The sequence below is a fragment of the Anabrus simplex genome, chromosome 1 (assembly GCF_040414725.1).
Source record: "Anabrus simplex isolate iqAnaSimp1 chromosome 1, ASM4041472v1, whole genome shotgun sequence".
In the NCBI taxonomy this organism is placed as follows: Eukaryota; Metazoa; Arthropoda; class Insecta; order Orthoptera; family Tettigoniidae; genus Anabrus; species Anabrus simplex.
The window spans coordinates 141,851,250-141,864,303 of NC_090265.1; the positions used below are offsets into that span (position 1 = coordinate 141,851,250).

The window sequence follows — 13,054 nt, forward strand, 5'->3', positions numbered from 1 at the left end:
GTTTCTATCATAGTGTAAGAAGCATGTTATGGGAAAAAGATGTGCCAACGGAAGCAAAGGATACTATGTACAAGATGTATTACATACCCATAACAACTTACGGAGCAGAAACTTGGACAATGACAAAGAAGGATGAGAGTCTAATACAGGCAGCCGAAATGAAGTTCTTGAGAAGTATGATACAGAAGAGTAGAAGAGACAAAATAAGGAATGAGAAAATCCGGGAAGAAATTGGAGTGGAAAAAATGAATGATAGAATAGAGAAGAGCCGACTAAGATGGTTTGGGTACATAAAGCAGATGAGCGACGAAAGAATGCCAAAAAAGGTGATGGAAATGCAAATCCAAGGAAGGAGAGGCCATGGACGACCACGATTGAGATGGAAGGATACCATCCAACGCAGCATTATAGAAAGAAACCTTGACTGGGACACAGTGTTGGAGGAGGAGTGGTGGAAAGACCGAAGAAAGTGGAGAGGAACCATATTTGCCCCTACCCGGCTACAGCTGGATAAAGGGAAATTATGATGATGATGATGATGATGATGATGATGAAGGGGACTTAGGGATTGGAATAACTTACCATGAGAGATGTTCAATAAATTTCTATTTTCTTTGCAATCATTTAAGAAAAGGCTGGGAAAACAACAGATAGGGAATCTGCCACCTAGGTGACTGCCCTAAATGCAGATCAATAGTGACTGATTGACTGACAGTACATGCAATAGAAAATAATACTTTGACACAATTAAGGCATGTATAAGTGCTACACCACTGAAAATAATATTCCCGGTGTACCGGTATTAAAATATTGCAGTGTGTTCCAGACTGACAGATGCAGAAAATCTATCAACATGTATGTATGGGTACAACCAATAAGAAGAGTATGTGGAAGTTGATAAAATAGACTTTCACAAACTTTAAATATAATTTATTCATTTATCAAAGCTGCTACAAAAAGGATAATTCATTCTGTGTGCCACCAAAATATTTCAAACAAAGTGAAGTTTTAAAAATAAAATATATGTACATCACTTGTTTAAACTGTAAATATTTCTGATGATCTTTCAATTCATTCGTTTGAGAGAACACCATGTACTCTAAACCTGTACAGGCAAGTATATTCCAAATTTCCATGATTTGATTCTATTCGTAGCTCAACTATTTCAAAAGGAGGCAGGTCATCTCTCTGCAGGAAAGAAAAGCAGCTGTTAAAACAACAAAGTCATCAGATTCATAGCCTTCCTTATTTATTAATCTATTGCACTAGCTAAGTAAAGATATACCAACGTTAAGAAAACACTATACACAGGATGGACCCCAGTTGTATGATTGATTTCCTTGTAGTATGGCCAGCTAGCATAATGGGACAAAATTTATTTTATTCATTGACAACAGAGTGATAGGATAAAAGTTAAAATAAGTTCAAATATAAACACATCATTAGAAAGTGTTTCACAGCCGGTGACATCATGAAAAAATTCATACTAAAATGAATTTTCTTAAAAAACTATGGAATGTTTCACTGGAATCTTCTTACTTATAAATCTAATATATTTTACTACTATAACAACCATTTCCTAAATGAAATTTTAATGTTATTGTCACCTAGAATAGTTCCAGTAAGACATGGAGAAATATAAGAAAGATAATAAAATAAGGATATGGTGGATTTTAACGTACAGTATGTGGTTAGAGAGAAAAAAGGAAAGAAGATATTGCGAGACCCAACTGGACAATGCAGTTGAGAATCAAGATAGAGATGTACTCACAGATTTTTGGCAACAGGAATGAAGACTGAGGCAGTAGAGTAGGTAATTGGACCAATGATTGATGCATGGAGTACTATGTGATATCAACATTTGCTAACACCTGCCATAATTTCCATATCTGCAGCAACTTTTTATAAACAATATAGCTATTCTAACTATGTGCTAAGTATACAGTAGCTATGTACTGAGGATGGTTTTACAAAATCTTGACAAGATTGGTGCAATTTTGTTTAATGCAACACTGATCTGTTTAGGGTGCAATATACTTTCCATGAGAGAGATGCAATGCTAGGGCTGATGTCTACATGTCAGCTTCCAGATTATGATGATCTTGGGTTCTGCCTTTTGACCTTAGCATTGGCACAGTTTTGAATTAGAAATTAAAAAACGGAGCAAGTACTAGTCCAGTATTTTGGGTTGTTTACACGTGAAGCCAAGAGGGGTTATTAGTGCACGAGCAACCCTGACTACCTCTTGCAAGTGACCCAGGAAAAAATCTCCGATGCCATAATCCATGCTTCAGACTGAAAGGATACAAAATATGCATGCCGTAAATGATCAAAATGTTATAGGGTACTCTTACAGTAAATACCCGAGCAATCCCAGATCCCATCACATTCAACAGGCAAAACCATTTTATGAAACAGGTGGCAATCACTACGTATTGTACCAGTAATGCCAGTAGAGCAATTATTAAGTTAAAACAAGTATTTCCAGCAATCCAAAGTATAATAGTGCTGGTCATCCTTTAAAACTTTCTTTGTCAAATTAAGTTCATGAAACTGTATGTCCAGTATTTTGGGTTGTTTACACGTGAAGCCAAGAGGGGTTATTAGTGCACGAGCAACCCTGACTACCTCTTGCAAGTGACCCAGGAAAAAATCTCCGATGCCATAATCCATGCTTCAGACTGAAAGGATACAAAATGTGCATGCCGTAAATGATCAAAATGTTATAGGGTACTCTTACAGTAAATACCCGAGCAATCCCAGATCCCATCACATTCAACAGGCAAAACCATTTTATGAAACAGGTGGCAATCACTACGTATTGTACCAGTAATGCCAGTAGAGCAATTATTAAGTTAAAACAAGTATTTCCAGCAATCCAAAGTATAATAGCCAAGCAAGCTCCAATGTGGAAGAGCTGATACATGTGGCATTCAGAATACAGGTGGTGTAAGTCCAGATAAACAGTTTTTGTGACATTGGGAGTTAGAGATATATGGTAATATAAACTGCAGCATATATTTTACAAAACTAAATTTGGTGTATTTCCAAAGAGAAAATAGTACAGCACTTCACTTATACTATGTACATTTCAGTACACAGAATAAACATTCAAAAATAATTTTTGAAATAGAAATTATGGACTTGCTTCACGTGTCTACTGAAAATGATTACAAAAACATGCAGTACACAATATAACATTTTGATTTAAAGTTTGTAATTGACAAAACTACATCATTCCAGTGTTTCCATTTGCAGTTCTAATATTGATCACATTTCTTTACTTGTTCACAAATAAAACAATTCATCACTGTCTTCAGCATCTGCAACTTTTTGAGCAAGCTGTGATTGACAAATGTTTGAAATGCAAGGAAGATGCTAAGAAAGTACTGTATAGTAGATTGAAGGAATAAAAAGGCAGCAGATCCTTCGTGTCCGTAACTGCATGTCGCAGCACAAAGGAATGATCTTGTTCTGGTTGTTGTAGTGCTGGTCATCCTTTAAAACTTTCTTTGTCAAATTAAGTTCATGAAACTGTATGTCAGAATTGAGGCTGGTCTTGTATTATTGAAAATTCACATCCCTTTTTGTAACTCAACCATCGCAAGTGTATCCGATGAACAATACAATCTTAAACAGCTTTTCTTCGGTTCTCAGTGGCTTCTTACAATTTCTTGGTGGATATAAAGTCAGTATGCCTCACGTGAACTGTTTTAAAAGGATTTTTCCTCTTGGATATTTTCACAACAATCACCTAGTCATCTGAAAAACAAACAAACAAACAAATAAACAAACAAATAGGAGCGGGAAGGAAGTGGCCATGGCCTTAAATAAGATACAGCCCCAGCATTTGCCTGGTGTGAAAATGGGGAAAGTGCATAAAACCATTATTTTCATTAAATGATGTACAGTGAAACCTTGGAATGCGAGTAACTTGGTCTACGAATGTTTTGCAAGACGAGCAAACATTTTAAATAAATTGTAACTTGATAAGCGAGTGAGGTTCCGCAATACGAACATCACGTGTGCCAACGTTTTCACTTCCCTGTTCGTTTGTTGAATAGCTGAATGAGATATTTGGTCCTGTAGTGATGAAATACCTTTCAGATAATAATCTGCCATTCAAAGTCTTGCAGGTTATGGACAATGCTCCTGCTAATCCTCCAGGCCTTGAGGCCTTGAGGACGACTTACTTGAGGAATTCAAGTTTGTTAAGGTTAAGTTCCTTTCTCCCAACACTACTCCACTACTCCAGCCTATGGATCAGCAAGTCATTTCGAACTTCAAGAAGCTATACACCAAAGCACTATTTCAGCAATGCTTCGAAGTGACCGAAGGAACACACCTTACCCTCGGAGAGTTTAGGAGAAATCATTTCCCCATCATGAACTGCCTGAAGATCACCAATAAAGCCTGGAATGGAGTCACCAAGGGAACTCTCACTTTCGCTTGGGGGAAGCTGTTGCCCGACTGTGTTCTTGGGCGTGACTTTGAGGGGATTGTTGGGTGACAATGAGTCACCGACTGTTGATGAAATTGTGTCCTTAGGGAAGGCTATGGGGCTGGAGGTGCATGACGTGGACATTCAAGAGCTGGTGGGAGAACATAGCAAGGAAGTGACCACCAACGAACAGATGGATCTGCATCACGAACAATAGAAGGAAGTTATGGAGATCTCGTCCGGGGAAGAGGAGGAAGAAAAGTCAATGGAATCTCTCACTTCAACTGAGATTCGGGAGAAGTGCAAAATGTGGGAAACGGTGCAAAATTTTGTAGAAAAACACCACCCGAATAAGGCTGTAGCAGTGCGAGCGATGAATCAGTTCAATGACAATGCAATGTCACATTTTCGTGAAATCCTCACAAAGAGGCAAAAGCAAAAGTCATTGGACAGTTCCTCGTTAAAGTTGCACGAAAAGAAAACAATTCCAGTGAGCCAACAGACAGCAGTGATTCCATTAGTGAAATTCGTGCTACACAGTAACTCTTCTCATGTCATCTCTCATTTCCCTCACACCAACAATGATTCTATTGTAAGTAAAAGTGCACTTTAATTTGTTTTGAGTTATATTTTGTTTTAGAAATGGTATGCGAATATTTTTTTGTGTTGTGGACGGATCATCCGCGTTTCAATTGCTTTGTATGGGAAAACTTGCCTTGATATACGAGCGCTTTGGATTACAAGCATGTAGCCGGAACGAATTATGCTCGCAATCTGAGGTTCCGCTGTATTCCAAAGTTGCACACTTACAAGATTCCTCTTATAGTATGCTACTGGAGTGCACAGTTTTGGAAATGGGAGTGCCTTCTGTAGATCAAATATCAGTCCATAACATTCGTCTGAAAAATTAATTGCATCTAATTTTAAATTCTGTTAGCCTGAGCAGCTCTTATTAAGTGCACTTCTCTTTCCCGCTTCAGTGACATCAGTTTAGCTCCATTCTGTTCCACTGAAAATCTTTAATGTAATCACAGAAACTGCATGTGTCTTTTGATAGCAGCTTGAAGTGGAGACTAAATTTGGTTATGAAAACAATGTAACAGAATTTTTCTTTCACTGGTGTTTTCTGTTCTGTACATAGTGTACATTTTGCAGATAATCAAATCTGAGTTTAAATATTCTTTCTTTACACGATTTTTGTTTCTGGTATAATGACTCCAATATGCAGGAAATAATTTTTTGATTAATAGCATCAGTTTTAAAACTTACCTTCATTTCCTTCTGAATAATCATTTCTGTCCATAGTGATGATTATCTGGCGTTACATCAAGAAAACATCAAAACACAACATTGAGTGTGGACTTGCTTCACTTGTATTCTGAAATCATAAACAGGTGCTTCAGTGATCATGTAAAGTGCTGCCACCTTGAGGCAAACAGCTCAACTAAGGACTTTGTTCACTAGTCCTTTGAAAAACTCCCATACTGGAGAGTATAATATGCATCTGTTCTAAGAAAGACAATAAAAGGACTTACACCACTTATATTCCGAGCACCTCATATATCACACCACTTCCGGCTTGTGTCAGGTTTCATGTTACCCACATGAAGGATCTGGGGGAAAATACCAGGTAGTCAACTTTGTCGTTAAGTTAGTGGTGACCAAGCTTAATTTAGTTTACTACATTTTGGAATTCAGTTATTCAAAGCATATGATTTCGTAAGTTTTTATTTGTTTCTCTAGTAACGTTTTGAAATTAAAATGTTTTTCTGAGTTCTGAAGGAAGTTGATCTGTTTTTTTCTCCTGACCCTTCCTATATTGATTATTATAGTATACCCTTAAAACATTACAATGGAATAAAGATTTACAATGGAAACAAGTACATTAATACAATACACGACAAAGTAATCATATAGCAATTCAATTATAAGTCTTCAATTATAAGGCTTGTAATTGATCTAAAACAACAGCTGATGGAATATGGACACATCTAAGCCACATGTTGCCTCGCTTATAAGGCAAGCTGAAAACAGCACATCCAACTTCCACCTCACCACTAGGTTGCCGAGTTGAGGAGCTCCTTGAAATTAGCTGTTAGCATGATGACTTAGCAAGTGAGTAAAATTAGACTATGAAGTCTGCAGACTTAGAACTTTCTTGACCATAAAACACACGTAAGTGCCTGAACAATTTATAAGATGATTATTTAAAGACTTGGGTTTCTTTTCTGGCATTGACATTTAAGACTTGTGGTTTTTCTGCACCAAGTGATAGAATCATTTTTGCTGAAATGTGTCGAGTGTTCCATAGAAAGGGCTAAAACTTCTATGTACTTGTAACTTGAACTTTGTAAATTGTGAAGCATTAAATAACTTTCATCAAGTGTTGGAGATCAGTAGGACATGCATAAACATGTAAATATTTTCTGAAACTGTCATACAGTGTGAACTCTACCATGTTAGATGAAGGAGAAGTGTTAAGAAGGGTAAAATGACCTCAGACCCTGTTTATTATACAAGGGAAATAAGAAAATTAAAAAGAAAATGTAGAATAGTAAACAAGAAAATCAAAGAGGGTAGGGAGAGTAGAGAAACTAGATAACAGCTAATGAGGGAACTGAATAGAGTTAAAAAAGGAAGCAAAAGAGAATTATATGAATGGCATACTTCAAGAGGGTAATGACCACAAAGGGAAATGGAAAAAGCTGTATTCATATATCAGGAATCAAAAAGGAAAAGGAATCCAAATTCCTACAATGGTGGGAGAAGGGGGTGAACACTATTTAACAGATACTGAGAAAGCAAACCTATTTAGTAGGGAATTTAGAGATTCAGTAGATGATTGTCAAGAGTTGGAAACCGAAACAGAAGATAGAGAGGGAGAGAGACAGAGGGAAACAAGAAGCTTCTCATTCACAAACGAAGATATTTTCAGAGACATCCAACTGCTTCAGCAAGGAAAAGCAGCAGGAAGTGATCAAATTACTGGGGAGGTATTAAAGACAATGGTGTGGTACATAGTGCCTTATTTAAAATTTCTCTTTGACTATGTCATAAATAATAGTGTAATACCAAAGGAATGGAAGGAATCTATAATAATACCAATTTATAAAGGAAAGGGTGATAAAAGGAAACCAGAGAACTACAGACCAATCAGCCTGACCAGTATAGTTTGTAAAATTCTGGAGAGTTTAATATCGAAGTACATCAGAGGGATATGTGATGATTAAAATTGGTTCATGAGGAGCCAGTATGGATTTAGAAAGAAATTTTCTTGTGAGGCACAACTGGTGGGATTTCAGCAGGACATATCAGATCAGTTGGATTCAGGAGGTCAGTTAGATTGCATAGCCATAGATCTTTCCAAAGCCTTTGGTAGAGTGAACATGGAATATTATTAAAGAAATTGGAGGGAATAGGATTGGACGTAAGGGTTACACGTTGGATAAAAGCATTTCTAAATTCAAGGGTTCAGAAAGTCAAAGTAGGAAATAATGTATCTCAGGAAGAGAAAGTTTGGAAGGGAATTGCACAGGGTAGTATAATCGGTCCGTTACTTTTCTTAATATACGCAAATGATTTAGGGAACAATATAACATCAAAAATAAGATTGTATGCAGATGACAATTGTTTATAGGGAACTAAACAACATTGAGGATTGTTCAGAATTACAAAGGGACCTTGAAAGTATCCAACAATGGGTTGAAGAAAATAATATGAAGGTTAATGGAGGCAAATCAACTGTTACAACATTTACAAACAGGAGCTTTAAAACTGAATTTGAATATACTTTGGATGAGGTAGTTATCCCAAAAGATGGCAAGTGCAAATACTTAGCTGTGAGATTTGAAAGTAATTTGCACTGGAAGGGTCATATTGATGACATTGTTGGGAAAGCATACAGATCATTACATGTCATAATGAGGCTACTTAAAGGATGCAACAAAGAATTAAAAGAAAAAAGTTACTTGAGTATGGTTCGTCCATTATTGGAATATGCAAACAGTGTTTGGGATCCTCACCAAGAATACCTAATAAAAGAAATAGATAGTGTGCAGAGGAAAGCAGCAAGATTTGTAACGGGGGATTTCAGGAGAAAGAGTAGTGTATCAGAAATGTTAAAGGAACTTGGGTGGGGAAACTTTAAGTAAGAGAAGGGAGAAAACTAGACTTATAGGATTATATAGAGCCTATACAGGAGAAGCAGCATGGGGAGATATCCGTGAGAGGCTTCAGTTGGAAAATAATTATATCGGCAGGACTGACCACAAATATAAAATTAGAAGGAATTTTAGCAGAAGCGATTGGGGTAAATTTTCATTCATTGGGAAGGGCGTGAAGGAGTGGAACAGTTTACCAGGGGTAGTGTTTGATCCTTTTCCAAAATCTGTATAGATATTCAAAAAGAGAATAAACAGCAACAGAGAAAATAAATGAAATGTTAGAGGGCATTCGACCAGTGCAGGTTATTGTAAATAAAAAAATGTGTGTGAATAAATTAATTCCATCCCCTGGTCTAAGGAGTTTGGACAGCCAAAGTAGGGGACTGCCTGTAGGGGTGAAGTACAGTGGAGACTTAGAGGGCCCTGGGACCGCCACGGTAGCTGTGAAGGCCCTTCAGGAACTCTGAAAAGTGGTGGCAAAAGGGGCTCTGGTTAAGACGCAGCAGGTCGTTATGCTACTTAGGATCCAGAACGGGTAAAAAAAAAAAAGTAAATAAATAAATGCAATGTAAATATTAATGTTGTACCAGTTGTATAGTATCATTTGAAGTAATTCCACATACTGTATATCAGTTGACTATATTTGTAAGTAGTACAGGAGATATTATAAGTAGAATTTTGTAAACAATATAAATTTATTAAGGATGAGCTGTGTGTTTAATAGAAAACATTGTTAGCGTAAATTGTATAATATTGTATTATAGGAAAAATTTTCTTCTCTTGTTAATTTAATATTTAGTGCTTGACAATAATGTATTTTAGTGTACCATTTGCCACCGAGGTAGACACCTCATTTGCAAATAAAGAGATTTTGATTTTGATTTGATTTGAAATAGTTTGTTACATTATTTTAGGGAATATTGATATAATAATTTGCCTCCCACAAGGCCAACCCCTCGTCCACGTCGTGGGAGGTTGGCAACGGCATGAAGTAGGGATTGCCTGTAGGCGTGATGTACAGTGGGGACTGTGTGTGCCCCATGACCGCTACGGTAGCTGTGAAGGCCCTACAGGAACTCTGAAAAGTGATGGCTAACAGGGCTCTGGTGAAGACCTCAATGGCAGCAACGGCGGAGAAGGGGTCCTTTGGTACGGCGAAGCTGGTGGATGAGGCAACCCTTCTTCTTGGGGATAAATAAAGAAGAAACCACTGCCTTATGGTAAAGAGGAATCTTTAAAGGCTAAGGGAGATAACCCCTACAGAAAAATCCTGCGGTCTAGCACAGACAGGAGGCAGCCCCTCCACTGGACTTAGGGTGCTGTGGGCTAATAACTCGCACACCTGAATTAAACTTATTACAGAAACCAGATGAAATTTATACCGGCCGGATTTTATGGAGACGACTTTTGCAATGAAATACAGAACACGAATCGGATTCTAGAATGTTAAAACTACCGTATGTATGAAACTGGCAGACAGAGAAGTAGTGGCAGAAATGAAAAGGTATAAACTGGAGATACTTGGGTTGAGTGAAACAAGATGGACAGGCTACGGAGAGGTGAGGACAGAAGAGGGGGGTGTCTTCATTTACTCTGGAAGAGAAAAAAATGATCAGCATTCAAGTGGAGTGGGTGTCTTACTCACAAAGAAAGCAAAAAATAGCATAATGGAATGGACCCCTGTATCACACAGGATAATTACTGTACGAATAAGAACCAAAGTTAGACCTGTGACCATAGTACAGTGCTATGCGCCAACAGAGGTAGCAGAAGAGGAAGAGAAGGCGGAGTTTTATGATAGGCTGACATCAACACTGGCAGGGATAAAGAAGAAGGACATTGTGGTGGTGTTGATGGGAGATCTAAATGCAAAAATCGGTAATCAAAATGAAGGAAGAGAAATCATCAAACCATTAAAATAAAAAGTTAGCAGCTTTAATTTGATCAACACATTTCTTTAATTGGAAATAAATTTCAATAATATTATTAACAGTAATATACCTCTATTTTGGTTTCAATTAAGATAAATAAGGATGTAATACCATCTAAGATCAGGTCGAAACTGATTGCAATTTATCGCTTCTTATTTAAGGTAGATTGACAAATCAATACTTTTTGAGTGCAAATCAAATGTTATAGTTAACTACAACCCTAAGATGCTCATTCTAAGGCCCCCTGGTTTCATTCGTGATATAAACCTAATAATAGGATTAGTAGAAATATTATACTAATAATTGATCATGATAAGATATTTGATCAATTTATAATAATGATAACAGGAAGAAGTAAAGCAATTTCTACATCAAAAATAAGGAAAATTACGGCAATTAAAAAGAATCGTAAGGAGAAAGGGAGCCGGGCTGAGCTTTTAGGGTCAAATCCACACTCAAAGGGGGAAGCTTTTTCTCGATCATTGATGGTTTTTTTAGAGAGGATTGAGGCCAATACTATAACAATTGATGTTAGAACGATTGTAAATGAAGAGACGATAAATATAATTCAGATTATTTATTTTGAATTAATCAATCTTTTTGATTGGAAGTCAAATGTACTTATATACTAAATAAATAATGAATTATCTTCCTCATCAATAAATAGAAATATATAAAAATAATCATACTACATCAACAAAGTGTCAGTATCATGCAGCGGCTTCAAACCCAAAGTGATGGTTGATTGAGAAGTGACATATCAAATGTCGTAATAGACAAATTAATAGGAAGGTAGTTCCAATAATGACGTGGAGTCCATGAAATCCAGTTGCTACAAAGAAGGTTGATCCATATACGGCGTCACTAATAGTAAAGGGAGCCTCAATATATTCGTAGGCTTGAAGAATGGTAAAGTAAATACCTAATAAAATTGTGAAAAACAATCTTTGTGTAGCTTGACTATAATTTCCTTACCGGGCGAGTTGGCCGTGCTCGTAGAGGCGCGCGGCTGTGAGCTTGCATCCGGGAGATAGTAGGTTCGAATCCCACTATCGGCAGCCCTGAAGATGGTTTTCCGTGGTTTCCCATTTTCACACCAGGCAAATGCTGGGGCTGTACCTTAATTAAGGCCACGGCCGCTTCCTTCCAACTCCTAGGCCTTTCCTATCCCATCGTCGCCATAAGACCTATCTGTGTCGGTGCGACGTAAAGCCCCTAGCAAAAAAAAAAAAAAAAAAAAAAAAAATAATTTCCTTCTATTAAACTATGATGTGCTCATGTGACAGTTACTCCTGAAGCAAGGAGAATAGTGGTATTAAGCAGAGGAATTTGGAGGGGATTAAAAGGTTGAATTCCTAAAGGGGGTCAAAGTCTTCCTAGTTCAATACTAGGGGAGAGACTTCTGTGAAAGAAAGCTCAGAAGAAGGAGATAAAGAAGAACACTTCAGAGATAATAAATAAGATTATACCTCATCGTAATCCCTTACTTACTGGTAAAGTGTGAAGGCCCTGATATGTTCCTTCTCGTGTAATATCACGCCACCATTGAATTATAGTTAGGGTAATTAAAGTTAAACCTAGAAATAAGAGGGAATTGTCGTATTGATGGAATCATTTAATTATTCCTATAGTAGTTGTTATAGCTCCAATAGCACCGGTTAGGGGTCAAGGTCTGGGGTTAACTAAATGATAAGGGTGGTTTGAATGTGTTACCATAGTTTACTTCTCTAGAATAAAGGGTGGCTAATGTAGCAAATACATATGATTGAATGATGGCTACAGCTGATTCCAACATTATTAAAAGTATTTGGGCAATAAGTAAAATGGATAGCGTAGAAAGAATTAAGGAAGGGCCAGTATTCCCTAAAAGAGTTAAAAGGAGATGACCTGCAATTATATTGGCAGCTAAACGGATAGCTAATGTACCTGGGCGGATAATATTTCTAATAGTTTCAATACAAACCATAAAAGGTATAAGGATAGGAGGAGTACCCTGAGGGATTATGTGGGCAAATATATGAGTGGTGTGGTTGATTCACCCATATAGTATGAATGATAATCATAGGGGTAAAGATAATGTGAGTGTTAATACCAGATGACTAGAGCTAGTGAAAATATAGGGGAATAATCCTAGGAAATTATTAAATAAAATAAGTGAGAATAATGAAATGAAGATGAAGGTTCCCCCACTGTGACTGGTTGGTCCAGTTAAAGTTTTAAATTCATTATGAAGGGTATTTGTAATTGAAGACCAAATGATGGTAAGACGTGAGGGAATTAATCAGTAGATGAAGGGTAATATTAAAAGTCCAAGAAATGTTCTTAACCAGTTGAGGGATAAATTTATGATACTAGATGTGGGATCAAAAATTGAGAAGAGGTTATTTATCATTTTCAATTTATGGAATTTGAAGTTAATGAAGGTTTACTTGTTGGTGAGGGAATATTATATAAAAAAATATAGTAATTTATAATGGCAAATAAAATAAGAGTAGATGAAAATATAAAAAATAAAATTA

General features: G+C 36.8%; 1 protein-coding gene across 2 annotated transcripts in view; it reads right to left on the reverse strand.

Moving 5' to 3' along the window:
* Nucleotides 1–952: 952 nt before the first annotated feature.
* The window catches only part of LOC136884987 (klaroid protein), a 184,206-nt gene continuing 172,104 nt past the window's right edge, over nt 953–13,054 (reverse strand). Inside the window, exons 12-13 of one of the 2 annotated variants that reach the window (XR_011019001.1) lie at nt 5,711–5,819; nt 2,775–3,762 (exon numbers count right to left, since the gene is read on the reverse strand). Coding sequence is in view for 1 of the 2 variants with exons in the window: in XM_068230421.1 (XP_068086522.1) it covers nt 1,072–1,188 (117 nt within the window). In the remaining variant the exon portion in view is untranslated. Of the gene's footprint in view, nt 1,189–2,774; nt 3,763–5,710; nt 5,820–13,054 lie in introns of those variants that run through there. The other variant, XM_068230421.1, reaches the window with a different exon arrangement.